Source organism: Balaenoptera borealis, assembly GCF_965194805.1.
Source record: "Balaenoptera borealis genome assembly, chromosome: X".
Classification (NCBI taxonomy): domain Eukaryota; kingdom Metazoa; phylum Chordata; class Mammalia; order Artiodactyla; family Balaenopteridae; genus Balaenoptera; species Balaenoptera borealis.
In genome coordinates this window covers 1,796,642-1,821,753 of record NC_138881.1, presented here as the reverse complement: position 1 = coordinate 1,821,753, position 25,112 = coordinate 1,796,642, and the positions used below count along the sequence as shown (strand labels likewise).

The window sequence follows — 25,112 nt, the reverse complement described above, 5'->3', positions numbered from 1 at the left end:
CAGTGGTGACAATCAGCATGTCTTCACATATGGACAGATGGAAGGCAAAACTGCTCACACTTGAGAACCACTGAGAGATAGATAGATGGATTACTGATAGATGGATAGATGATGGATAAATAGATTAATAGCTAGCTCGCTAGATATATTAGAGATAATTGATAGATGGGTAGAGATGGATGATTGGTAGATGGCTAGATGCTTGATGGAGAAATAGATGGACAGATGATAGATTAAATATATTTTTAAAATTAATTTTTTAATTGGACTATAGTTGATTTACAATGGTGTGTTAGTTTCTGTTGTACGGCAAAGTGAATCAGTTATACATATACATAGATCTACTCTCTTCTAGATGCTATTCCCATATAGGTCACTACAGAGCACCGAATAGAGTTCCCTGTGATATACAGTAGGTTCTTATTAGTTGTCTTTTATAAATAGTAGTGTGTATATGTCAATTCCAGTCACCCAGTTTATACCCACCCCCCTTTCCCCTTTGGTAACCATAAGTTTGTTTTCTACATCTGTGACTCAATTTCTGTTTTGTGAATAGGTTCATTTGTACCATTTTTTTTTTTAGATTCCACATATAAGCAATATCATATGATATTTGTCTTTCTCTGTCTGACTTCACTTAGTATGATCATCTCTAGGTCCATCCATGTTGCTGCAAATGGCATTACTTCATTCTTCTTTATGGCTAATATTCCATTGTATATATGTGTCACACCTTCTTTATCCATTCATCTGTCATTGGACATTTAGGTTGTTTCCACGTCCTGGCTATTGTAAATAGCGCTGCTGTGAACATTGGGGTGCACGTATCCTTTCGAATTATGGCTTTCTCCAGATATATGCCCAGGAGTGGGATTGCAGGATCATGTGGTAACTCTATTTTTAGTTTTTTAAGGAACCTCCATACTGTTCTCCATAGTGGCTGCACCAATTTACATTCCCACCAACAGTGCAAGAGGGTTCCCTTTTCTCCACACCCTCTCCGGCATTTATTGTTTGTAGATTTTTTGATGACGGCCATTCTGACAGGTGTGAGGTGATACCTCATTGTAGTTTTGATTTGCATTTCTCTAATACTTAGTGATTAGATATAGATAGATGATAGATTTGGTAGATAGATATAGAGAGAGATAGGTGATAGATTAGATAGATAGACAGATAGCTGCGTGGCATGGGGTGTGGTCTCATCCGGTGACTCTCACTGCGTGATTCCCAGACCAGCAGTATCAGCATCGTCCGGGACCTTCTTACAAATGCTCCTTCCCGGGCTCGCCGCACCAACACACACTTGTGGAGTGACAGACTCTGGAGGTGATGCCCCCGCCCTGCACTTCCACAAGCCCTCCAGGTGCCCCAGTACATCGTACGGTTTGAGAACCACCCGTCCGCTCCTCTATCATATCTGTTCCTCCAGGAAGAAGAGAGTGTCTGTTGACTGTAGTTGGTATGGGATCCACCCTGAGGCTGTACATACATGGAACCGTATAAATTAATCCGCCACCAACAACAAAAATGCTGATCTGCACCCTCAGACACTTGTGACAAAATGGGCACAATGGAAATGAGAATTCCCTCCTTATTCTGTTCCTCTGGCAGCAAAACCTCTTTTTGTTTATTACTCAAAGGCCATTAACCTTGTTGCTGGATAAATGTTACCGCAGCTGTCTGATATAATAAGGGTACATTATCCATAGCAAAATGCTTTTGATAAAGAAAATCCGCAGGGGTCTGCAGGGAAGGGAGAGAGTGACTAAGCCTGGTGCCTACTGAGTGGCAGAACCAGCATCTAAGGCAGAGAACGGTGACAGCAAAGCTAGCCTAGGAGGTTTGGTGCGAAAAAGAACTCAGCATATATTAGAAACGCTGTGTTTTGTGTGACTCAGAGGTACTGCAAGAAACCTACAAATGACTCCTTTACGACGTCACCTAAGTAAATAAAAACGGAAGCATAATAATAACAGATAATTTAGGAAGGTTTGGGGATGAGCACAGACAAATATGACTGTAACATTAAATATTGATAATGTTGACAAGGATGTGGAGAAAAGGGAACCCTCCTACACTGTTGGTGGGAATGTAAATTGGTGCAGCCACTATGGAGAATAGGATGCAGGTGCCTCAAAAATTTACAAATAAAACTACCATATGATCCAGCAATTCCATTTTTGAATACATACCTGAAGAAAACAAAAACACTAATTTGAAAAGATACATGGACCCCAGTGTTCATTGCAGCACTATTCACAGTAGCCAAGATACGGAAGCAACCGAAATGTCCATTGACAGATGAATGGATAAAGAAGATGTGGCACATCTATACAGTGGAATATTACTCAGCCATAAAAAAGAATGGAATAATGCCATTTGCAGCAACATGGATGGACCTAGAGATTATCATACTAAGTAAAGTAAGTCAGACAGAGAAAGACAAATATCATATGATATCACTTATATGTGGAGTCTCCAAAGGTCATACTCGTAGAAACAGGAAGTAGAATGGTACGACAGGCGAATGGATAAAGAAGATGTCACACACACACACACACACACACACACACACACACACACACACACACACACACACACACATACAGTGGAATATTTTGAGGCATGTAGTGTCAGCTTGACCTTTGGATGGAATGCGGACTAAGGTCTGCCACGGAGGTGGTCAGCCGTGCCTACATGATTGCCCCTCAGAAAAACCCTGGACGTCAAAGCTCGGGTGAGCCTCCTGGGTTGGCAGTACTCCATCTGTGTTGTGTCCTGCGTGGTCTCTGGAAGAATTAAGCACTGTCCACAACCCATGGTAATAACAGAGACAGCGGTATAGAAAAGTGTTTTCTTGCATTTTTGAGTGATTGCCTTTGTGGCCACATCAAATGGGAATTGAAATGCTTCGTGTGCCTCTGTGATTCTGGTGATCTGAAAGAGAACTCGGTATTCAGTAGTCTTGCTAGAATTCAAAGGAAGAAAATCCAGGTATCTTTGCCAAGGTACGAAACTGAGAATCCCGTCTTTTGGGGCTGCAGCAGGGTGGGCTGTTACCGGGTGGTGGTCGTGTGGCTGGATGGCCGACACAGATTGTGTTTCCTATTCACGGTGTAGCCATTTCGTCTCTGCTCACGTGTGAAGCTCCAAGTGTCTGGCGGCGTCTGTTGACCTGGAATCGTGGCAGACACAGGGCAGTTATGCTGCCCTCGCCGTCACCCAGCCAAGGTCTAATTTGGCCAGTTAGCAATCTAATTTTAAAAGCACTATGAAAATACCACTGCACACGCTTTGGCCAGCCTCTCCCCTTCCTGACACATTTCTCCTGGGTAATTTTTACTCAGCGTCTTGGCTTTCTCATGACTTATTCCCCGGGGCCTCGTGCTAGCTGTTCAATCCATCAATCTGTTCTTTTCCGCTCTTTCTGCAACATCTTTCTTGGCTCTCCTGACAGTCCATCGCCCTCCTAAGTAATAAAGACAGGACTGGCAGGGTGAACGAAGCGGTTGTGGGGTATTCAGTGTATGCTGGGCGTGGTGCAAAGAACGCCGCGTGGCTTATCCATACAACACCCCAGCGGGAGACGTGATTCTCAGCTCCATTGCACAGATGAGAAAAGCAAGTCTTTCCCGGGTCTCGAAGGGGTACAACTACCTAGTGTGGAAGGCTGGACTCCATGCCGCTGCTGGACACCTCCCGAGTCTCCCCTCCCATCTTGTGTGTCCCGTTGTCCCCTCGGCCATCACCTTGGGGTCCTGTGGTGGAACTTTTCCCTCCTCCTCCATAAGCCTTTGACATTTTAGAGACATTTAGAACGCCCTGGTCTGTGCTCTTTCCTCCTGCCTCTGGTCACATCTATTTCCTTTCTGGTTGACTTCCAGATCTACCCTTCTGGAATCAAAATGGTGCCCTCTTAGCTGGTTGTATGGAAGCCGACTCCTGCCCTTGGGTTTTCTCTGCCTTTTGTGTCCCTTGCAATTGGGCGTGTTGTTGGTATCAATAAGTGTGTTTTCTCCGTGAGGGCAAACTGCGAGCTAGTTGCTGTGTGCTCCGTAGATTACCAAGCACATTATTATTATTATTATTATTTTTATTGAAGTATAGTTGACTTTACAGTATTGTGTTAATTTCCGCTGTACAGCAGCGTGATTGTCATACGTATGTATACATTTTTCATGTTCTTTTCCATGATGGTTTATCACAGGATATTGACTAGAGTTCCCTGTGCTCTACAGGAGGACCTTGTTGTATATCCATCCTATATATAATAGTTTGCATCTACTAACACCAAACTCCCACTCCATCCCTCCCCAGCCCCCTCCCCCTAGGCAACCACAAGTCTGTTCTCTGTGTCTGTGAGTCTGTTTCTGTTTCATAGATAGGTTCACTTGTGTCGTGTTTTAGATTCCACATATAAGTGATATCATATGGTATTTGTCTTTCTCTGCCTGACTGACTTCACTTAGTATGATAATCTCTAGTTGCATCCATATTGCTGCAAATGGCATTATTTCATTCTTTTTCATGGCTGAGTAGTATTCTGTTGTATATATGTGCCACATCGTCTTTATCCACTCATCTGACCAAGGACATTTTTTTTATGAGGTCGATATGAAGCATTTGCTTAGTGGATTATAAGAATGACACCCCAGGAACACAAAAAAAACTAAAGGAAACTTCCTTGGGAATCTAGAATTTGAAGGTGATTTTAATGTCACTAAGAGGGTTAAGTATCAAGAACTGGTGTCAGTGTACTCTTTATGTAGCAAAAGAATAATGGCATCATACGATTGGCACTTGATAGTTTTATTTTCAAATGATCCAAACGGTAGCCGGGAGAGACAAAGCAGGCCAGGCGGAGTCCATTGTTTTCAGTAGATTCTCCATCCCTAAGTAGTTTTCCAAAGGTGGGGAATGCCTGTGTGTATCCCCCTGCCCATCCTGGTAATAGGTGGTGACCATGGTGAGCTGGGCAAGGCACCCACAGCCTTAATCCACAGCTGGCGCTGCTCTGAGCTAGACTCCGCTGGCACAGCTGCCCCCACCACTGTCTTGTTGGCCATGGGTCCATCTTGGGTCTCAGGTCTGCCTTGGTGCTTCTGTATGAGGGAGCTAGAAGGAAACCGGCATGGCGCTTGGGCCACGAGACCAAGGACGTAACGGGAGCTGCGGTCTCTCAGTGCCTGTGCAGTGAATCGTCATGTGGGTTCCTCAGCCAAAGCCATCCCTGTGAGCCCGTGGCCCTTGGAGTAGCCTGTTGTCCTCTGTTATCAGAGGATGCCGTAGGTGCCTCTGAGTAACCCCCGCGAGTTACTTGGAGCCCTTAGTGCCTTGCACATTCCCTGCCATAAATATGGGGCCCCATAAATACGAGCAACAAGGATGCAGAAGCTGTGTCACAAGAACACCATGCATCCCTTGCTTTCTTTCCTCATCGGAGAGCAAGGGTTGGGAAGGGGACAGTGTGTCTCCCTTGGTCACCTGGAGTGGCCCTCACCCTGCATCCCACAAAAAGTACCATCACTCACAGAGAAATTCTGGTGCTTTGCAGTAACCACACGAAGGTTGCGAAAAGAGAACTCTCCTCCAGGCACATGGCCGCTGTCAGGGTCCCTCGAGACACCCCCTAAAGATTCTGACTCTGAAAATCCATCTTGAGAGGATTCGTTCACCCCGAAGCCCATCCAGACGTGGTTTCCTGGGGTCCTGACCGTGGGAGACAGGAGGCGATGTTTATTCTGACGTTTGGGTTTTTTTTCAAGCACGTACCTGAACGTTGACAGCGTGGATGGATGTGGTGACATCTCTTTACACCGTCAGAGACAGCCCCCGCGAGGCCCTTCACAGATCCTCGTTAGGTTGAAATTAGAAAGAGGTGCAGAAGCAGGTTCTGAAGATAAACAGGATGAGTGGAAGGAGTGAGCCAGGACGTGTTGGAGAGATCCGCACCCTGGAAAGGCAAGCAGTGGACGGTCAGCTCTTTATAGGGTTTGGCACATGCAGAGTTCCTTAACCCTGCGGCTGCACCAGAGATTTAAAAACAACGTGGATGGCTTCTGTGTTGTGTCAGCTGAACACACCAGAACAGCCTCAAGACCCGACTTGCTCACAGCCTTGTGTTTGCAGCGGGACTGAGGTCTATCCTCATGTCACACTGACAGCAGCACTTCTAAAAAGAAGTGAGACGTGAGTCCAGCACTGCCCTGCTGGGACTGCCAAAGAGCTTCATGGGTGAGGACAAATCCCATTTAGCGTCACAACTACTATTTCTGGACCCCTTACTGAATTGTAGGTGCTGTGCTGAGTTCTGGGCACATTGGGGCATTTACAGCTCATGCCAGCCCCAAAAGGGGAAGGTTTTTCTTTTTCTGCCATGGAATGAATGTGTGTCCATCCGAAATTCATATGTGGAAGCCCTGACCCCCGACGGGATGGTATCAGGAGATCCTTTGGGAGGTGATTAGGGTTAGATGAGGTCATGAGAGTGGGACCCCATGATGGGATTACCATCCTCATAAAAAGAGACACAGAGATCTTGTTGTCTCTCTCTGTCTCTCCCCCAGAAGAGGGCTGTCTGCAAGCCAGGAACAGAGGCCTGCCCAGAACCAATCATGTCGGCACCCTGATCTCAGACTTCCAGCCCCCAGAACTGTGAGAACATGAATTTCTGATGTCTAAGCCCCCTAATCCTCTGGTTGTGGTGGTCCAGGCTGACTGATACAACCCCGGAGCTCAGAGACGTTGAGGGACCTGCCCAGAGCTGCCCAGCCTTGGAGGTGGGATGGGGACTCAGGCATTCAGGCTCCAAAGCCACTGAACGATGGAGCTGTTGTGCCGCGTGGGGACGAACCGCGTCTTTCAGGGAAAGATGTGCCTGGATTGGAATTGGTGCGTTTGAGAACTTCCATGCGATGCTGTCAGCCGTGCTGGTGATTGTGGGCAAGTCTGAGGAGGTGAAATTCCCGTGACGCAGCCTTATTCCTCCCGTGACCGTGATGCAGAGCCCCCAGGAACCCCCGCCAGGTTCTAATGGTGAAGACTGGAGCGGTATCCCCTTCTGCAGGAATTCCAGTTTGGAACAAGCTCAGAGAGTGCCGTTCCCTGCCTGCCCTCAAGGGAAATCATTTCACCAGTGCCCACCTGACCCGGGGGCAGGGAAATACTCAATTCTAGCTCCCTCCATCCTTCTTGAATTTGAAAAATACTTTGCGCGGGGGAGTGGGTGGTGGCGTTGGCTTAGCGGTTCCGTCAAGGCGCTAGCCAAGCCCTATTGGTGGCCTGTGTGGTCCAGGCAGCTTTGCCTCGTTCTAAGACCACCGACTTCCCTGGTCACTCTGCGCAGACATCCCCACAGCATGGGTCACTGGTCCCAAGGAGGACCAAGCCAGACAATCTGGTTGGAGGAGCCCAAGTACGGAACATCTTCAGCACGGGTGACCTGGGTCTCACAATCCACGGGCATCGTGGGTTGTCCCCATGATGGCCCCCCAGAATTCACATTTTGAAGCCCTGACCCCCAGGACCTCAGAATGGGGATCTATTTGGAGATGGGGTCTTTAAACGGGATGAAGGTAAAAATGAGGTCTCTAGGGTGGGTCCTGATCCCATAGGATGGGGGTCCTTATAAGAAGAGGAGATCAGGACCCAGACACACACGGAAGGATGACACAGGGAAGAGATGGCCGTCTACACGCGCAGAAGAGAGGCCTCAGGAGGAACCAGCCCTGCCCACACCTGGATCTCAGATCCCAACCTCCAGGACTGGGAGAAAATAAATGTCTGTTGTTAATCCACCCTGTCTGCAGAATTTTGGTACGGCACCCTAGCAAACTAATGCAACAGGGTCTCCACAACAGTATCTGTATCTGAAGCACATTGTTGCTCTGATTATTACCATTTGAATATCTCAAAAATGGCAAGACTAAGGAAATTCAGATAGGCTGGAAGCAGAAAGAAAAGACTCATTGAAAAATCTGAGCGGATTGAAGCAAATATTATGACAAATGGGAACATTTTCATCGTGCCCCTTAAAAAAAAACCTGGCAGATCCTTGTCAAAGAAGGACGACTTTGAAAGTAATTTCTGAAAAGATAACTAGGACTTTTTCTGTTTTCTTGAATGAGAGAACACTTTTTTAAGTGCGCTGTGTGGTGTTGGCTGTTTGGATCGGAGAACAAGGAAGGGGTAAGGCAATCCCATTTTTTTTTTTTTTTTTTTTTAACTTTTGGCCCATTTGTTGGTCTGGAGTGAGATGCTGTCTTCATCTTCTAGGTGTTTTGCTATATGAATACTTGAAAAGGTAATTCAGGACAAAGGGCGGTCAGTGCCTCACAGGCAAGAAACGCAGAAACGTGAGAGATCCTGGTGGAATTTTGTCCCAGCGCAAGGAATCTGCCCATTTGCTCAGCCAGCCTCACTGAGGATGGTGTGTGTGCCTGTGCTGTGCTGCTGTCTTGAGCATGCATTGTCCTAGCTGCTTAGTTTCTCAGTCAAAGTTGTCAGTTTACCTCCCTCAGCCCCCGTGGGGTGCAGACCTCCCCTTGATTTTATGAACTTCTGAGGGACCGTCATTCATGGCTGATGGGTAGATGCCGGAAGATCATTGTGCTGGAGTTCTCAGTCCTTCTGGAGTCTCAAGGTAAAGCTTTCTTCTAGGCAGGCCATGGACTTATTTGAATGTCCTGATATATATTTTTTTGCTATTTCAAATATTTATAAATCTGGGCCTTCCCTGGCGGTCCAGTGGTTAAGACTCCGTGCTCCCAATGCAGGGGGCCCGGGTTCGATTCCTGGTTGGGGAACTAAGATCCTGCATGCTGCGTGGCCAAAAAAAAAAAAAAAAAATCATAAATCTAACAAGATCATCTATATCCTATGGTTTTTCAAGTGTCTGTGACAGCACTAAAAAAAGGGTTCAGGTGAGCTCATTATCCCACTGATGTGTTGTCTTTTGGCTGCATTAATCTCAGAGGAAGACAAAGCAGGGCTAATATTAGTCAAGATGCTTCGAGGACAGGACTACACTCTAAGCATCGCATGAAAGCACACATCTCAGCTTGGGGTTCTGTGTTCTGTGTGGCACAGTGTGGGATGCATGATGCATTGGTTACGGCAGAATCTACGTTAGTCCCACTGCTTTGGCCGGACTTTGCTGTCACCTGTGGGCATGTCTCTGTCAAGTTATGCAAAAGCAAACTCTCTCTCTCTCTTTTTTTTTAACACGTAGCTTCAAATTCAGATGGGAATTCTATCTGTATCTCTTTCTGCATGGATAGTACTCTATATATTTCTAACTACATGTAAGGAAAATTATTTCCAAAATCCAGCACTTATTTCGGTACCAAGGGCTTGTCATGGGGAGTGAAGGGGAAGTAAAAAAGGCCATTACATATAAACAACAAAGGAGCTACTAAGGAAACACTGCAAGATACAATTATGAGGGCAGACAGCTAGTTGTGGATAGTATTAAAAAAAAAACCCAAAAACTAATATACAGCTTTTATGAATTTAAATCCATACCATCCTATAATGTTTGTTCCAGATATCAGTAAGTAGAACTAACTCTTGAAGTTCATTTACAAAAAGGACCTAAGCAGGAATACAAGATTAGGACATTAAGTTGGCGTTTCACAAAAGAAAAATCAGATGTAGGTAATTACATACTGGCAAAAATAAATACAAACTTTTGAAATTCATGTTGCACACTGAATCACTGTATCCAAAAAACACCCTAGAATCACACCTCAGTGATTTATAATCAGTCTAGATTTCCCTTTAAAAGTATCTCTGGAGATTAATTAGTGTCCTGTTTTATTAAGACAAGTAGCTTGGTCAAGAAAGACCGGCTGTAATTGATGTTGGATTAGAATATATCATCACGTACGATGGGGTTTTCTGCTATTCATTACTGCACACAAACCACTTAGTAAGTTAGGCTAAAGTTTGGATAGCACGATCTAGTTTACTTAGTGCTGATCAATGCTGGAAAATGGAACTACTGGCAGGAAAAGTCCTGAAAAGTACTCCTTGGAGTCAGACGTGTTTCACGATTAATATTTTTCCAGATTTTAGAAAGATTGTAGTTCACACTCTGCCCATTATTGGATATCCAGCTGGACTTTTAGTCGACAGGACATAATTGAACATCATGCCAACATAGGACTGTGTAGTAGTATGTAGTTACTATATAAAAATAAGGCAATTGACTTCAAATTTATCTATAGTCAGAAAAACAAGAGATTTTTCCAGCTAGGAATGTGAAACAATGCAGGTATTAGTAATCTGTAAAGCTGCCTGGAGAAATCCTGTTTTTCTCCAGAGAATGTAGTTTTGCAAGATACCAGGGGGAGAAAAACAAGAGAGGCCACCCACTGTTATGTCCTTTCTTTCTTTTTTTTAAAATTTAATTTGGCTGCGTCGGGTGTCAGTGTCTGCGCGCAGGCTTCTCTCTAGTTGTGGCTCGCGGGCTCTAGAGTGCAGGCTCAGTAGTTGTGGCGCACAGGCTTAGTGGCCCCATGCCATGTGGTGTCTTCCCAGACCAGGGCTCGAACCCGTGTCCCCTGCATCGGCAGGTGGATTCTTAACCACTGCACCACCAGGGAAGTCCCTGTTACATACTTTCTAGTCCAAAACAAAACTGTTTCTTGAAAAGCAAAGGGAAATAAAATGAAAGACTTGTAGAAGACGATCGTCTGCATAAAAAAAAAAAATCCACTGTCGGGCAGAACTGCAGACATCTGGAGAAAAACAAAGCACGTTTTTGTCTCTTGATGTTGCTTGTTCTTCAGGAAGGTTTAACAGCCTTGATGAACAGGTTCTCCCAAACGTTAATGTGTTCTTTACGCCCACGGAAGGGAAATGATGCAGAAAATCGCTGTGGCATCCTCAAGCAAATGATAGTCATTATCGTGCACCTGCTGAGACTTTGGTCGTGATCGGAGCTTCAGGCTCAGCTGACGGAGGTGGGGCAAGGCGTGTGCTCAGGACCCGGGAGTGCGGTGATTTCTGAGTGGGACGGATAAAACTGGGACGTTTCCATCTTTCCCTCCATGACACGCATACCAGCTGAAGAGATAGTAACTGTGGCGAGGGAATACTCATCCTTCAAGAAATAGTCTTGAGACACTATCAAAAAAGATGACAGGCCAGTATCTTTGATGAATGTAGATGCAAAAATTCTCAACAAAATCTAGCAAACTGAATGCAACCGCCCATCGAAAAGATCATGCACCACGACCATGTTGGATTCATCCCAGGGTCACAAGGATGGTTCAACACATGCAAATCAATCAGTGTGATACACCACATCAATGAAAGAAAAGACAAAACCACATGATCATCTCAAAAGAAATATTCTTTTTTTTACTAGTTTATTTGATAAATCAAAAAGAAGATGAGTGAAAAAAAAGAACACTGGCACCAATTACCAATTACCATCACTAAAATGTGAGCAAATAAAAAAAGAATTCTTCTATATTAAAAAGAATCTAAACCCGGGGGTTTTCTGTTCCCAGTAGAAAGACAATAATCACACCTCTCCCTCTGCTGTCTCCTTTTCTTCTTTCCTCCCTCCATCCCTCGCTTCCTTGCTTCCTTTTTTTTTTTTTTTGAAAAGAAATATTCTTTAAAATAGAATGGAACAACAACATTGTAAATCAACTGTACCCCAATAAAATAAAAATAGAATGGAGCGGTGGGCACCACATACTGGGGTTGCCTGCGTGTCCGTGGAGACGGGGTGTAGCCAAAACCAAAACTAAACAAAAATTTCCTGTTCTTAGATAATGTAAAAACATGAAAACCTATTACTGAAATGATTCCCTGCTCCAGTTTTTACGAGATAAGCCCGAGAACTTTCTACAAGTGCAACTGTAGTGAACCGGACATACTGCTTATGCAGTCAGTGAATTCTGTAGCTTCCCTTGGTGCCCAAAGAATTTTACAGATACTGAGGTATTTAGAGTGTTTCATTGTCTGCCCCATCTCTGAAAACCTGAGCATAATAGGGCACATCAACTCATTTAAGGGGTTCCCAGAGTCTGGATTTTTTTCAGGGGAGCTTATTGAAGGAAAAGAAGGTGGGCAGAATGACAAGATGAAATGTGAGTTTGTGTTCATGGGAAGCTAGGTCTGTGGTCCAGACAGTGTTCTGTAGGGGACCGGGGATGGAATGGCATTGAGTAGTGTCAGGTCATTGCTTGGGAATGGGATGGAGCCGTCGTATGCTTTGAGCACTACCAAGTCATTGAAGGGGAATGTGATGGGGCCGCCATACGCATTGAGCACTACCAAGTCATTGAAGGGGAATGAGATAGGGTTGCCATATGCATTGAGTACTACCAACTCATTGCTTGGGGATGGAGTGGGGCTGCCATATGCATTGAGCACTGCCAACTCATTGAATGGGAATGGGATGGAGCCGTCGTATGCTTTGAGCACTACCAAGTCATTGAAGGGGAATGTGATGGGGCCACCATATGCATTGAGCACGACCAAGTCATTGAAGGGGAATGAGATAGGGTCGCCATATGCATTGGACACTGCCAACTCACTGCTTGGGGATGGAGTGGGGCCGCCATATGCATTGAGCACTGCCAACTCATAGAATGGGAATGGGATGGAGCCGTCGTATGCTTTGAGCACTACCAAGTCATTGAAGGGGAATGTGATGGGGCCGCCATATGCATTGAGTACTACCAACTCATTGAATGGGAATGGGATGGAGCCGTCATATGCTTTGAGCACTACCAAGTCATTGAAGGGGAATGTGATGGGGCCACCATATGCATTGAGCACGACCAAGTCATTGAAGGGGAATGAGATAGGGCCGCCATATGCATTGGGCACTGCCAACTTATTGAATGGGAATGGGATGGAGCCGTCGTATGCATTGAGCAGGCTTGGGTAGTATGGATCCTGGCACACATTCATAGTGGGGAGGTGAAGGTGGACCTTTTAGGGTCTTCTCATTCCCATTTATAACAAAATTAGGTGAGTGGGAGGATGAGGAAACAACCAGTCAACCCACAGGGAGAGTTCAGGGAATGCTCTTATGCCTTGTGGTCATAACTTCTAATCCAACCAATAATTCACATTTTAAGTATTTTGGAGATTTCATGATTCAATCTTCTTTCAACAAGAAAGTTTCTACTCTGACCATTCAGCATTAGGGAATGTGTATTTTGCATGTTTGAGTTTATGGTAATAAATGGTGACCACACAATGGCGACTGCAGTCCAGGTTGATTTGGATACTTACCTATGTTATTATTTTTTTAAGTTATTATAAAATATTGGCTGTATTCCCCATATTATACACTGTATCCTTGGAGCTTACTTTATACCTAATAATTTGTACCTCTTACTCCCTGTGGGTACAAACCTCCTTTAGATCGTTGTTCATGTAACTTTCTCTTTCCACTGACTTCCCCCAGAGCAAAGAGCAAAAGTGAAAGGGAGGTCCTCCTGATAGAGATCTAGTGATGGAACTGGGTAGAGGGGACCCCAAATAAAGGAGCACTGATTTGCATTATGCAAAGTTGGCCTCAAGATTCCTGCCCCTCTACAAGGTGTGCATGCCTTGTGTAATCCCCTCCCCTTCTCTGTAGGTGGGGCCCAGGGATGATGGGGGTGTCACTCCCATGATTAGATTATGCTGTATGACAAAAGTGAAGGGACTTTGGAGATGTAATTAAGGTCCAAAATCAGTTGGCATTGGGTTAATCAAAAGGGAGACCATTGGGTGGGCCTGGCCTAAACAGGTGACCCCGTGAGAGAGACTTGAAACAGAAGCAGAAATTTTTATGCTGGCTTAGAGAAAGCTGACAGCCGTGTTTTGGGAGGGCCACGCAGCACAGAGCTGAGTGACCCCTTGAAGCTGAGAGCCACCTTTGCCCGACAGCCAGAAAGAAAATGGGACCTCAGCCCTACAACTGCATGGAACTGAATTTCACCTACAACCCGAGTGAGGCTGGAATAGGATCCCCAGCCACAGAGGATGACCCCAGCCCTGTTGACACCATGGTTTCAGCCTTGTGAGACCCGGAGCAGAGGACCCTGCTCACCCCCACTCAGACTTCTGACATAAAGAGCTGGGAGATGGTAAATGGGTGTTGTTTTCATCCAGGAAGTTTGGGACAATTTGTTACACAGTGTAGCTAGCTGATACCCATGGCTCCCTCTTCAAGCCCTCAATCCAGGGCAGGGTGAGGACAGCCCTGCAGGCAGATGGGCGCCTGTACTCACTGGATTCAACTTGTTAAAGCTGGTGTCTACACCCAAGTAAAGTAACCACACGACCTTCTCACCAGGGACTAAGAAAGGGGATCCTGAGAGCAACAAAGGAAGTTGGACATCTTTGTACGTTTGTTTGTGTTCTCCTTGGTAGGAAGTCTTTTCATCTCAATAAAAGCTGCTTATGAAGAACTTTTTCCACCCTGAACCCCACATTATTGATGTTGTCCTGCCTCCTAGTGGACAGAAAATTTCACAAGTTAGAGTGCTGGTTGCATGGGTGGGAAGAGGGCGTATATTGGAGTTGGACTTTCCCCCTTTTTTCCATTTCTGGCCACCAAACGTTACTCTTGGAGTATTTGAATTTCTTTTTTCTTTTTTTGTGACTGAGATCATTCACTGATTGATTGACTGATTAATTGATCTTAGGTTGTACACTGCGGTGTTTTGTTTTTTTATGAAGATGTCCCGTGCGAAAATTTAATGTGCATATACATTTTGAAATGATTACCAGAACCAGTGCTGTATTATATACTTGAAATTTTGCGAGGTCCGTAGACCCTAACCATTCTCATCACACACACAAGACACCCATCACCATACATGGTTACCACTTTGTTGTGTGTGTGTGAGATGAGAACACTTAAGATCTACTGTCTTAGCAAATTTTGAGTATATAATACGGTATTGTTAACCATAGTCACCGTGATGTACATTAGACCCCAGAACTTATTCTTCCTATAACTGGAAATTTGTACCCTTTGAGCAGTATCTTCCTATTTTCCCCAAACCCCAACCTCTGGTAACCACCATTCTACTCTCTGCTTTTCTTAAAAAATATTTTAATTTTATTGCAATATAGTTGATTTAAAATGTTGTGTTAGTTTCAGGTGTACAGCAAGGTGATTCAGTTATACATATGCATATATTCATTTTTTTTTAAAGATGCTTTTCCCATAAAGGTTATCACAGGATATTGGGTAGAGTTCCCTGTGCTCTACAGTAGGTCCTTGTTGGTTATCTATTTTATATATAGTACTGTGTGTGTGTGTTCATCCCAAGCTTCTACTTTACCCAGCGCCCCCCACCCCCCCGCCATGATTCCCCTTTGGCAACTATAAGTTTGTTTTTGATATCTCTAAGTCTGCTTCTGTTTCGTAAATAAGTTCATTTGTATCTTTTTTGTAAATTAGATTCCACATATAAGTGATATCATATGGTGTTTATCTTTCTCTGTCTGGCTTATGTCACTTAGTATGATAACCTCTAGGTCCATCCATGTTGCTGCAAATGGCATTATTGCATTCTTTTTTATGGCTGAGTAATATTCCAGTGTATATATGTACCACATCTTCTTTATCCATTCATCTGTCGGTGGACTCTCAGGTTGCTTCCATGTCTTAGCTATCGTGCATAGTGCTGCTATGAACATAGGGGTGCATGTATCTTTTGAATTATGGTTTTCTCCGGGTATATGCCCAGGAGTGGGATTGCTGGATCATATGGTAGCTCTAATTTTAGTTTTTTAAGGAACCTCCATATTGTTCTCCATAGTGGCGGCACCAATTTACATTTCCACCAACAGTGTAGGAGGGTTCCCTTTTCTCCACACCCTCTCCAGCATTTGTTGTTTGTTATCTTTTTGGTAATAGCCATTCCAACAGGTGATGAGGTGATATCTCATTGCAACTGAATTTGCATTTACCCTGTGATTAGTTATGTAAGCGCTTTAGTTGGCTGTGAAGGATGCTCACGTCATCTTGGTGATATAATCCATAAACAGTGGGTAACACAGTCATACTAAACCTACACTAGTTAGGGACCTGTGATCATGTGGGCTGGGTGGAAGTTACTTTTAGTCCAGCTCTGTGGGTGGATAAACTAAATAAGATCCCCAGAAGGACCATTTACCTCCTGGGAGTACGAATTGCTTTTAAAACTCTTTAGAAGCCCCTGTTTCCAAGTAAGATGCTGGTTGCCTTCTAACCATCTGGCTTACGAGTTAGTTGGAGGTCATTCTGTTGTCTTTAATTGTAAAGTGCTTTGGGGCATCTGTTACTTGTCTTGGGGTCCATCGAGAATGTTCTCACTTTAATTTCATTTTCCAAATATACTTGGCAATCATAAACATTTGAATAATCTGTAACCTGAAAATTTCACAAATTTCAACACCTTTTACCAAAGCTTTTTACCTGTGTTGTTGTTGACTCTTTTTTGGTGGTGGCAGTGGTTTTATACTTGAGATTCTGGGGTTGGACGTAACATCTTCCTGTTATGGTTCAGTGGTGGTGGTTTGGTGTCTCCAAGGAGAGAGAGAAAAGCGAATGGGGAGACTTAAAGAAATGAACTTCCCTGGAGGTGGATGTGTGTGTCCTAAAAATATCTGTCTGTAGGGAGGAATCCCTGTAATCTGAGGGCCAGGGCTTTGCTTGATAAGGTGAGCTTGAGGCTCAGGTGGGCACAGGGGGACAAAAAATTGCAGCTGGTTATTGTAAGACAGCATTGGATCTCCAAGATATCTTTGTGATGTGGACAAAAAATGTCACCAGCCTTTTCATTAAACAAAGGATGTTGCAGCCATCACGCCCTCAGCCACTGCAGCTGCCCCAATGTTTTGCCCTGAGGGGATTCAGGATGGAGAAAAACAGGATCCTGGCCCCGGAGAGTTAAGGTGCATATCAGAGGAATGATTTCAATGAGCTCAGACTCCTGCATCTTCCCATATCTAGAAAAGCGCTAAATTCATTAACTTGAGATGTCTGGTTTCTTTAATAATCTTTTGATGTTTGAACTACTTGGTTTTTGTTGCAAAAACCCCTATCTACCCTGGGTGCTCCCTGACCTCTTTGGAACAGTCCCCCAGAGCTACCTGAGAGGCTGTATCCCGGGCTTAAGTCGTCAGCAAGTCCACCAAATAAAACATCATTCTCAACTTTTAGGTTGTGCGTTCTTTGTTTTTTCAGTTGACAGTTTAGAAAAAGGGAATATGGACAGAGCAGAAATACTTCACTTAGGAGAGCATTAGACTTAAGAAAAAGGGGACTTTGAACTATGAACCATGAGAACAAGTGACGCTGGGGCAGTGGATGTGCCCAGACAGGCATCAAGGGACCAAGGCAGGTGGATGAGACCACTCAGGTGCACCTACCTGGCTGTGCCCTCTGACCTCACCTGCAGGGACGGGCGGCTGTAACACAGCGCAACCAGGTGGCCGGGGCCTCGCGGCTTCCCTCGGATGCTGGCCGTACGGGCTGGCTGTCTACGGTCTGATCCTTTTAGAAGGACAAACACACCTGGGAGGTATCGTGGGTTTGGTTCCAGACCACCACGATAAATCGAATATCACAATAATGTAGCAAGTCACGAATTGTTTGGTTCCCCGGTGCATCTAAAAGTTACGTTCACACTAGACCATAGTTTGTTAAGTCTATTATGTCTTGGGAATTCCCTGGCGGTCCAGTGGTTAGGATTCGTAGTTTTCACTGCTCGGGCCCTGGGTTCAGTCCCTGGTCGGGGAACTAAGATCCCACAATCTGCGTGGCATGGCCAAAAATAAAAATTAAAATTAAATTAAAATTTAAAAATTTTTTTAAAAATTAAAAAAAAGTTGCATGTGGATTAAAAGTAATTCACGTGTAACTTAAAAAGAAGTCTATTATGTCTTTTTTTCTTTTTTTACAATCTTTATTGGAGTATAGTTGATTTACAGTGTTGTGTTAGTTTCAGGTGTACAGCAAAGTGATTCAGTTATACATATACAGGTATCCACTCTTTTTTAGTTTTTTTTTTCCATACAGGCCATTACAGAATATTGAGTAGAGTTTCCTGTGCTCTACAGTAGGTCCTTACTGTGTCTAAAAAAAACAATGCACATACCTTTATTTAAAAATAACTTGACTGCCAAAAGTTGCTTCCCATCCTTGTGAGCCTTCCACGAGCCATATCCTGTTGCAGTAGTAACGGGAAGAATCCCTGATCACAGGTCAGCGTCGCAAACAGAATCCTAACGAAAACGTTTGAAATATGGCGAGATGGACCAAAATGTGACCCAGAGACACAAAGTGAGCAAATGCTTTTGGAAAAATGGCCCCGACAGACTTGCCCGACGCGGGGCTGCCCCAAACCTTCCATTTGTAAAAAAAAAAAAAAAAACAAAAACCCAAAAAACCCAAAAAAACCCACAGCATCTGCAAAGCACAATGCGTTGAGATGCCGCACAGCGAGGTCTGCCCGCGCCGGTCAAAGAGAAGAAGCAAATCCACCTCGTGGTGTGGAGTCACAGCCCCCGAGAAAGCACGTCAGCCAGGCCCCGTGGTTCAGAATGCGGTTGCTTCCTGAGATGCTTCCTGAGATGCCATCTGTGATGCCGAGTTGCTCCGGGAAGACCGCCCTTGCGGGGGTGGGGGGGGCTTTCGGAAGAGAGGCTGCGTGGAGTTCATTCCGGATGCGTGTCCTGGTCCTGATGCAGAGCTATCCTCAGGATGCTTTCTGGGTACAGCCTCCTATTCCGCGAAAACGCACCCCACTCAGGACATGTCCTGGGGAGACATCCCCCTGTTTAGGAGCCGTGGAAGGCTCCAGCAGAGCCAGAGAGAAAAATGCTCATTGGTTTATTCACTTTTCTCACCGTGTGCCTGGGATCGCTCTGTCTCTCTTTGTCTCTGACTCTCTCTCTCTCTCTCTCTCTCTCTCTCTCTCTCTCTCTCTCTCTCACACACACACACACACACACACACACACACACACACACACACACACACACACACACACACACACACACACACACACAGACAGAATAATCTCCCTCCGTCCGCCTTCCCTATCTGGTTCTAGGGGCAGCTTGGTTCTGCTTCCTACCTAGAAAATAGCATCTCACGTCTCAACAGACTTGAGTCTGTCTCTGTCTAGAACGGCCAAGAGGTGTGTATACGTCACGTTTATTTTTAAGTAATGAATTATTATTTTTCTGGTTGACAGGCATTTGATCTATTTCTGGTGTATTTGTTTCTGCCCATAGAAACAGTGTGCATACAAATGTTCTTATACACATCGCCTGGTGGGCAGGGGTGAGACTTTTTCTAGGGTATATACGCCTAGGCGTGGAATTGCTCAGTCCAATGCTACACACGTATTCAAAATGATTGTGTAATATTGCATTCTTTTCCAAAGATCTGGACCAGTTTATATTCCAAAGAGCAGTGTAGACATGTATTGATGTATCCTGTATCCTCAGCAACCTTGATAATGCGAGGTCTGACGTTTTGGCCACCTTGGTGGATGTTAAGTGACATCTTCTTCTGGTCTTAATTTGCATTTCCCACTTGCTGTTGAGATAGCACGTCTTTTAGGGTGTGTGTTTGGCATTCAGTTTTCTCCTCTTGGGGAGTGCTTGCTCATGTGTCCTGTCCATTTTTTCATAAGGTTGTTTGTCCTTTTCGTGTCACTTTATGGGTGCTCTTTCACCTTTATCTTTTAAATAGAGAAATATAGGGAAGGGTGAGAGGCAGGCTGTGATTACCAAGCGGTTCTCCTTCTGGGTGCATCCTGGTCCTTTGGGGGCCCCTATTCCTTTGGAGTGAAGACAGGGCCAGGACTCCGGAAGCTGCATCCCTGCCTGGCATGGATGTAGCAGCCGGCAGCTCCCCGATTCGTCTGTGATGGAGCTGGACACTGCTTGCTGCCCCCACACACAGGTAGAGGGAGCCCTGTTCCCCGCTGGGGAGAGGGGGAGGCAGATTTTCCGGGACCCGCTGGCCCCGTGCACGGGGGCTGTGCTTGGTGTCGGGATATTTGAAAGCTGCCCTCATGCTCACCTGAACCCCCTTCACCATAAACGGTGCCTCTCAGCCTTTCAGGGTCTTGGTGGCCCTAAAATTACCCCCGATAGGTTCCAAGGCGGGCAGTGGTTATGGTGAGATGCACCGAACCAATTCTAGGAGCCCTTTCACGGCAGAAATCATCTCTGAACAGACAGCCTCTCTAAAAATCATCTTGTGTTTTTCTCGTTCGTGCTTATGTTTATCCCAGTGGAAACGTTTTAATTTACATTTTTGTTCCTGATTTTTTTCATCTCTGAGTATTGATGTGAACTCCCGTCTCCTTCTGGTGCTATTTCTTTGCAGATTTTTGTATTAGAACAAGTCACACTTCATAAAAAGAATAAACTCAGGCTTTTCCCCCCACCCGCGTGTTCTAAATCAGTCAATAGAGGTGGAATTATCTATTTTTTGAAAGTTGGAAAAAATTTGATAAAATACTATGGACACTCCCTGCCTTTTCTGGATGTTGTTCTTTCATTAATTTTTCTATTTCTCCCATATTCGTTGCTCTGATTAGTCCTAATTTCCTTGATTAGGTCGTAACAATCAGTATTTTTCTCGGAAAAGCATTCATTTCCTTGAGATGTTCATACTTTACTTGTAAATCTAGCATATTATTAATATCGTTAGAAGCACACACCTATAATTTTAAAATCTTCTTCCTACGATAGACTTGTCCCTATTTGTAAATTTGCATTTTCAGCCTTGTCAAATATATTATTCACAGTCTTCTCTGGGTCTTTGTTTCTGTCTTTTTTTTTTGGTCTATCGATCTGTCAGATGCTCAGAGATGTACACTCATTTCTCCCATAACCACTTTGGTTCTGTCCACTTCTCCCTGCGTTCCCAAGAGTTCCTGAGAAATAGATGGCGATGTTGTGTTATTCTGAGAACATGGCACATGACTTTCGTGACTTCAAATTGACTGAGTGTTGGACCCACAGATAACGATCCATGTTGCCCCATTAATAATTTAGTCCTGAATCATCTCCACCTTATGTCAGTAGGGCCAGCCCTGCTTGGTTTCTGCTTGTTTGCCTGATACTTTTCAGCCTTTTAATTTTCAATCCCTGCTTTAAAAAGCTCTATAATGAGTATCCAGAAGAACTCTATGAGTGTGGTCTTCCCATACGAGGCTACCATCTTGTTGGTTTTTTTAAATTAATTAATTAATTTATTTATTTATTTTTGGCTGTGTTGGGTCTTCGTTTCTGTGCAAGGGCTTTCTCTAGTTGCGGCAAGCGGGGGCCACTCTTCATCGTGGTGCGCGGGCCTCTCACTGTCGTGGCCTCTCTTGTTGCAGAGCACAGGCTCCAGACGCGCAGGCTCAGTAGTTGTGGCTCATGGGCCTAGTTGCTCCGCGGCATGTGGGATCGTCCCAGACCAGGGCTCGAACCCGTGTCCCCTGCATTAGCAGGCAGATTCTCAACCACTGCGCCACCAGGGAAGCCCCTACCATCTTGGTTTTGCATCCTGACCAGCCCCTTGGGGTTCACTCTTACTCTTTCAAGCTGCACCCCTACCTGTTTCCTAGGTCTCCTGTTTTGCTACCCGGACAACTGGTATACCTCCTATGTACCAGTCTTCTGCATGGCAGACATTCTATTTCTTATTTCCTCGGGGTACCTTGACCATTCTCAAAACATCGCAACCTTCATTCCTCTAATTATCCAGATGGAAATGAAGGTGTTCGTGATGGCACCCCAGGTAAAATGAAAAATGTCACTTGTGTCTCCTTCTCCCCGCCAGGAGCCCTGCTGTGTCAATTACCCCTGTCCCCTCTCATCGTGTGCATTGTTGGGGGGATGCAGCACCTACTTGGGTTTTAGGTGAACCCTTAGCGTGCGTGAGTCCCCATATCCTGTCAGTGATCAATCCTGTTGCTTCCGCTTGATGGGGTGCAGACCTCAAAGTTTGCAGCTTGTCTTGGGCGTTTCTTTTCTCAGGGATGGAGCCCTTAAAGCCTTCTGGTCTGCAGGGAACAGTCTGCCCTCCTCAGCGGTAGGGCTTGATTTGGGGGCTCATATTCCCTGTGCAGAGTCACCCCCTCGTCCTGCCACTGATGCTGTTGTAGAGGTGAGGGGTGGGGGGCGGCTCCTGAAAGGATGTAGAAAGTGGGTGCTAATGACAAGAATGGGCAGAAAAGAAGCAAAACCCAGTAGCTCCTTCACAAGGTAGCGCTCTCAAGGTGGAACATCAGTCCTCATGTTTCTGGTCATTTCTGATCCTTTTCCCCCAAGGAGCAGGGAAAAATCATCTTCTGACATTTCGAAGATCCAGTAACAGTGCTCTATTTCTGGAAGCTGAGTGTGTGGGTCCACCCATCCTTTTACCGTGGGTTCGAGTTATTAGCAGTAGTGTGAGTTTTCCTCTTCTTCTTCTTTTTTTTTTTTTTTGCATTCTTGGGAGTGTTTCAGGCGAAAGTTAGAACAGTGTGTCAGGAATGCCTATCCAGATGGCACCGTGTTCTAGAGCAGAACTTCCAAACGCCCTGTGGCAAAGCTGCTTTGTCCCCAGTCTGTCACAGCCTGATGCCATTGGAGACAGAATAGAAAGGAATTATGAGAAAAAATACATTTAAGAAACATGCAAAACGGGAGTGCCCAGTGTTGCTTTTTTTTTTTTTTTTTTTTAATTACTGGATTCAGCAAACATAAAATGACTTTTTTAAAAAATTTCTAAACACATCCTCAATTTCTGACCGTGTCCTCTGGCAGACTGGTAACCAACAGATCACAGGATGGTGCGTGTCCGTAGGCCACGCTGAGTAACTCTGATCCAGGAGCATGCCCATCCCCACTCCCACTGTAATTTTTTAGGGAAAATATTGAAAATATTTTAATAAATATATACACTCGCTTGTCCTCAGTGGCTGTGTGACTTGGCCCACATAGGTTCCACTCTCCGTGCTCAAGATTATCTTAAAATGTCTCTTCTGAGTGAACACTAACATATGTGTTCCAAAATATGTACCTTCCCAAGCGAGTACTTTTGCTGGCTCTCAGGTGTAATTATATTAAAAACTTCCTACAGAAACCACAAACCAACAAAATCCTGCAGGCATGTCTCACCCCTGAGATGTATGGCACACTACTGTGCTGGTCCTTAGGATATGGAAGCTGTACTCCCCTCTGTTCCTGGGTCCTGGGACCACGGATGTCCCTGTGAACATCTTACCAAGAGCTGGGCCTGGGGAGACCCAAAACGATCCTTCAGCAGAGCCAGCTGCGACAGTGCAAGGACCACACTGCTGCAGAATGACCCAGAAAACTGCCTTCCGCTCAGAAGGGTTGTCTGGCCTAAGTTCCCCTCTGGACCGTAGGATCGTCTTCTAAGCTCACATGGTTGTTGGATGAACTCAGTCCCTGGAGGTTGTAGGTCTGAGGTTCTGACTGTCCTGCTGGCTCTTGAGTGGGAGCTGTTCTTAGCTCCCAGGAGCTGCCCTGAGGGTCTTGCGCCATGGCCGTCTCCCAACGAGGCAACTTATTTCTTCCAGAAAAGCAGGAGAATCTCTCTTCCTCTAGTCTGCTCGCAAGAGGGAATATTATGTAATGAAATACAGTCATAGGGGTGGCATCCCAGGATCTTTGCCGTATAAGAGGACACAGTCCCACCCACACTCAAAAAGAGGGCATCGTCAAGGACGTAACTCATAGAGGGTCTTCTTAGTGTATGTTGCCCACAATGGACCTTCGTCTTTTCTCTAATCCAGTGTTACTTCCCAGGAGAGATAGAAGTTAACCTCTTTAGAAATCGTCTAAGCATCTGTGGTAAATTGGAGGTTAACCACGCATTTTTGTCTTTCTCCAGTGGAATTTCTATATTGTGACCTGGCGTCCATGAGGTCTATTCAGCAGTTCGTCCAGAGGTTCAAGATGAAGAAAATCCCGCTCCACGTCCTGGTCAATAACGGTGAGTTCTGGTGAAATCCAGAGGTTAATTCAGACACAGACACGAGCTCTAGCGGTCCTTTGGGAAAGCGGGATTCCCAAGGAAATGTATGTTTCACTTATTGCCACTGCTTTGTTCCACTGATGTGTTTGGCTTTCGTTATCAATAATCAATTTTAGGATGTTGCTTTGAAATGTTGTACAGTGTGATGATGTGTCCTGTGGATTTGATACTTTGACAGGTCCACTTGGGCTAAGACGTATGAGGGACATGCAAAGGGTTGGGTGTTTTCACAAGGGTTATTTTATTAAAGCCTCAGTGTGTTTCCATGATGATCATGATCTGGGCTCCAGACCCTCACGCCCAACTGTCTCTTGACGTCATCCTTACAGCCAGCACTCTTCAAACGTACATGTGGAGTCCGCATCTCCCCTCCCCCCGCCTTCCACCTGCCCCCTGGCCACCTTCAACACAGACCACCCAGAGCCCTGCTGTCGGTCACGCTGAGCTCTTAGGAGCATTGGAAACACGTCTGCTTTCTCACTTTCCTGCCCTTTTCCCTGCCTCTCTCTCTCTCCCGCTGCTACAGTCAACTTGTTTCATAAAAGTTCATCCAAACTCTCCAAAGAGAAACACAGTGATTAACATCTCCAGACAATAAATACAGAGAACGAAAACTCTTGTAAGTATCCTGGAAAACATTTGTGCCGGTAGAATTTAACACATTGCTTTCAGACTTGGAGATCCAGTATATAAAGGAGGTAAATAGTTAAATTGATACAGTAGAGACTTCCCTGGCGGTCCAGTGATTAACGCTCTGTGCTCCCAATGCAGGGGGCACGGATTCAGTCCCTGGCTGGGGAACTAAGATCCCGCATGCCCCACAGCGCGGCCGAAAATAATTAAGTTAATTAATTAATACAGTAAAAGGCATAGATATAAACAGTGAGTTACAGCCACTCTTCTTTTTTCCCAAATAGATAAAACATTTGTCAAATTATTTGTATTTTGTTTTCTTTTTTGATGTCTTTTATTCTCTATTTTTAAGATTTTCTCTTTACCAGTGTTTTTAAGCAATTTTATGGATTCATTTATTTATTTTGGGCGTGCCCCGTGGCTTGTGGGATCTTAGTTCCCCGACCAGGGATTGAACCCAGGGCCATGG

At 45.0% G+C, this 25,112-nt stretch overlaps 1 protein-coding gene across 3 annotated transcripts in view; it reads left to right on the top strand.

The window, feature by feature from the left end:
• DHRSX (dehydrogenase/reductase X-linked) overlaps positions 1-25,112 on the top strand; it is a 242,722-nt gene that overhangs the window by 113,775 nt on the left and 103,835 nt on the right. For all 3 annotated transcript variants that reach the window (XM_082375849.1, XM_082375848.1, XM_082375847.1), the window contains exon 4: positions 23,867-23,968. In XM_082375849.1, the coding sequence (XP_082231975.1) occupies positions 23,867-23,968 (102 nt within the window). The remainder of the gene's footprint in view (positions 1-23,866; positions 23,969-25,112) is intronic.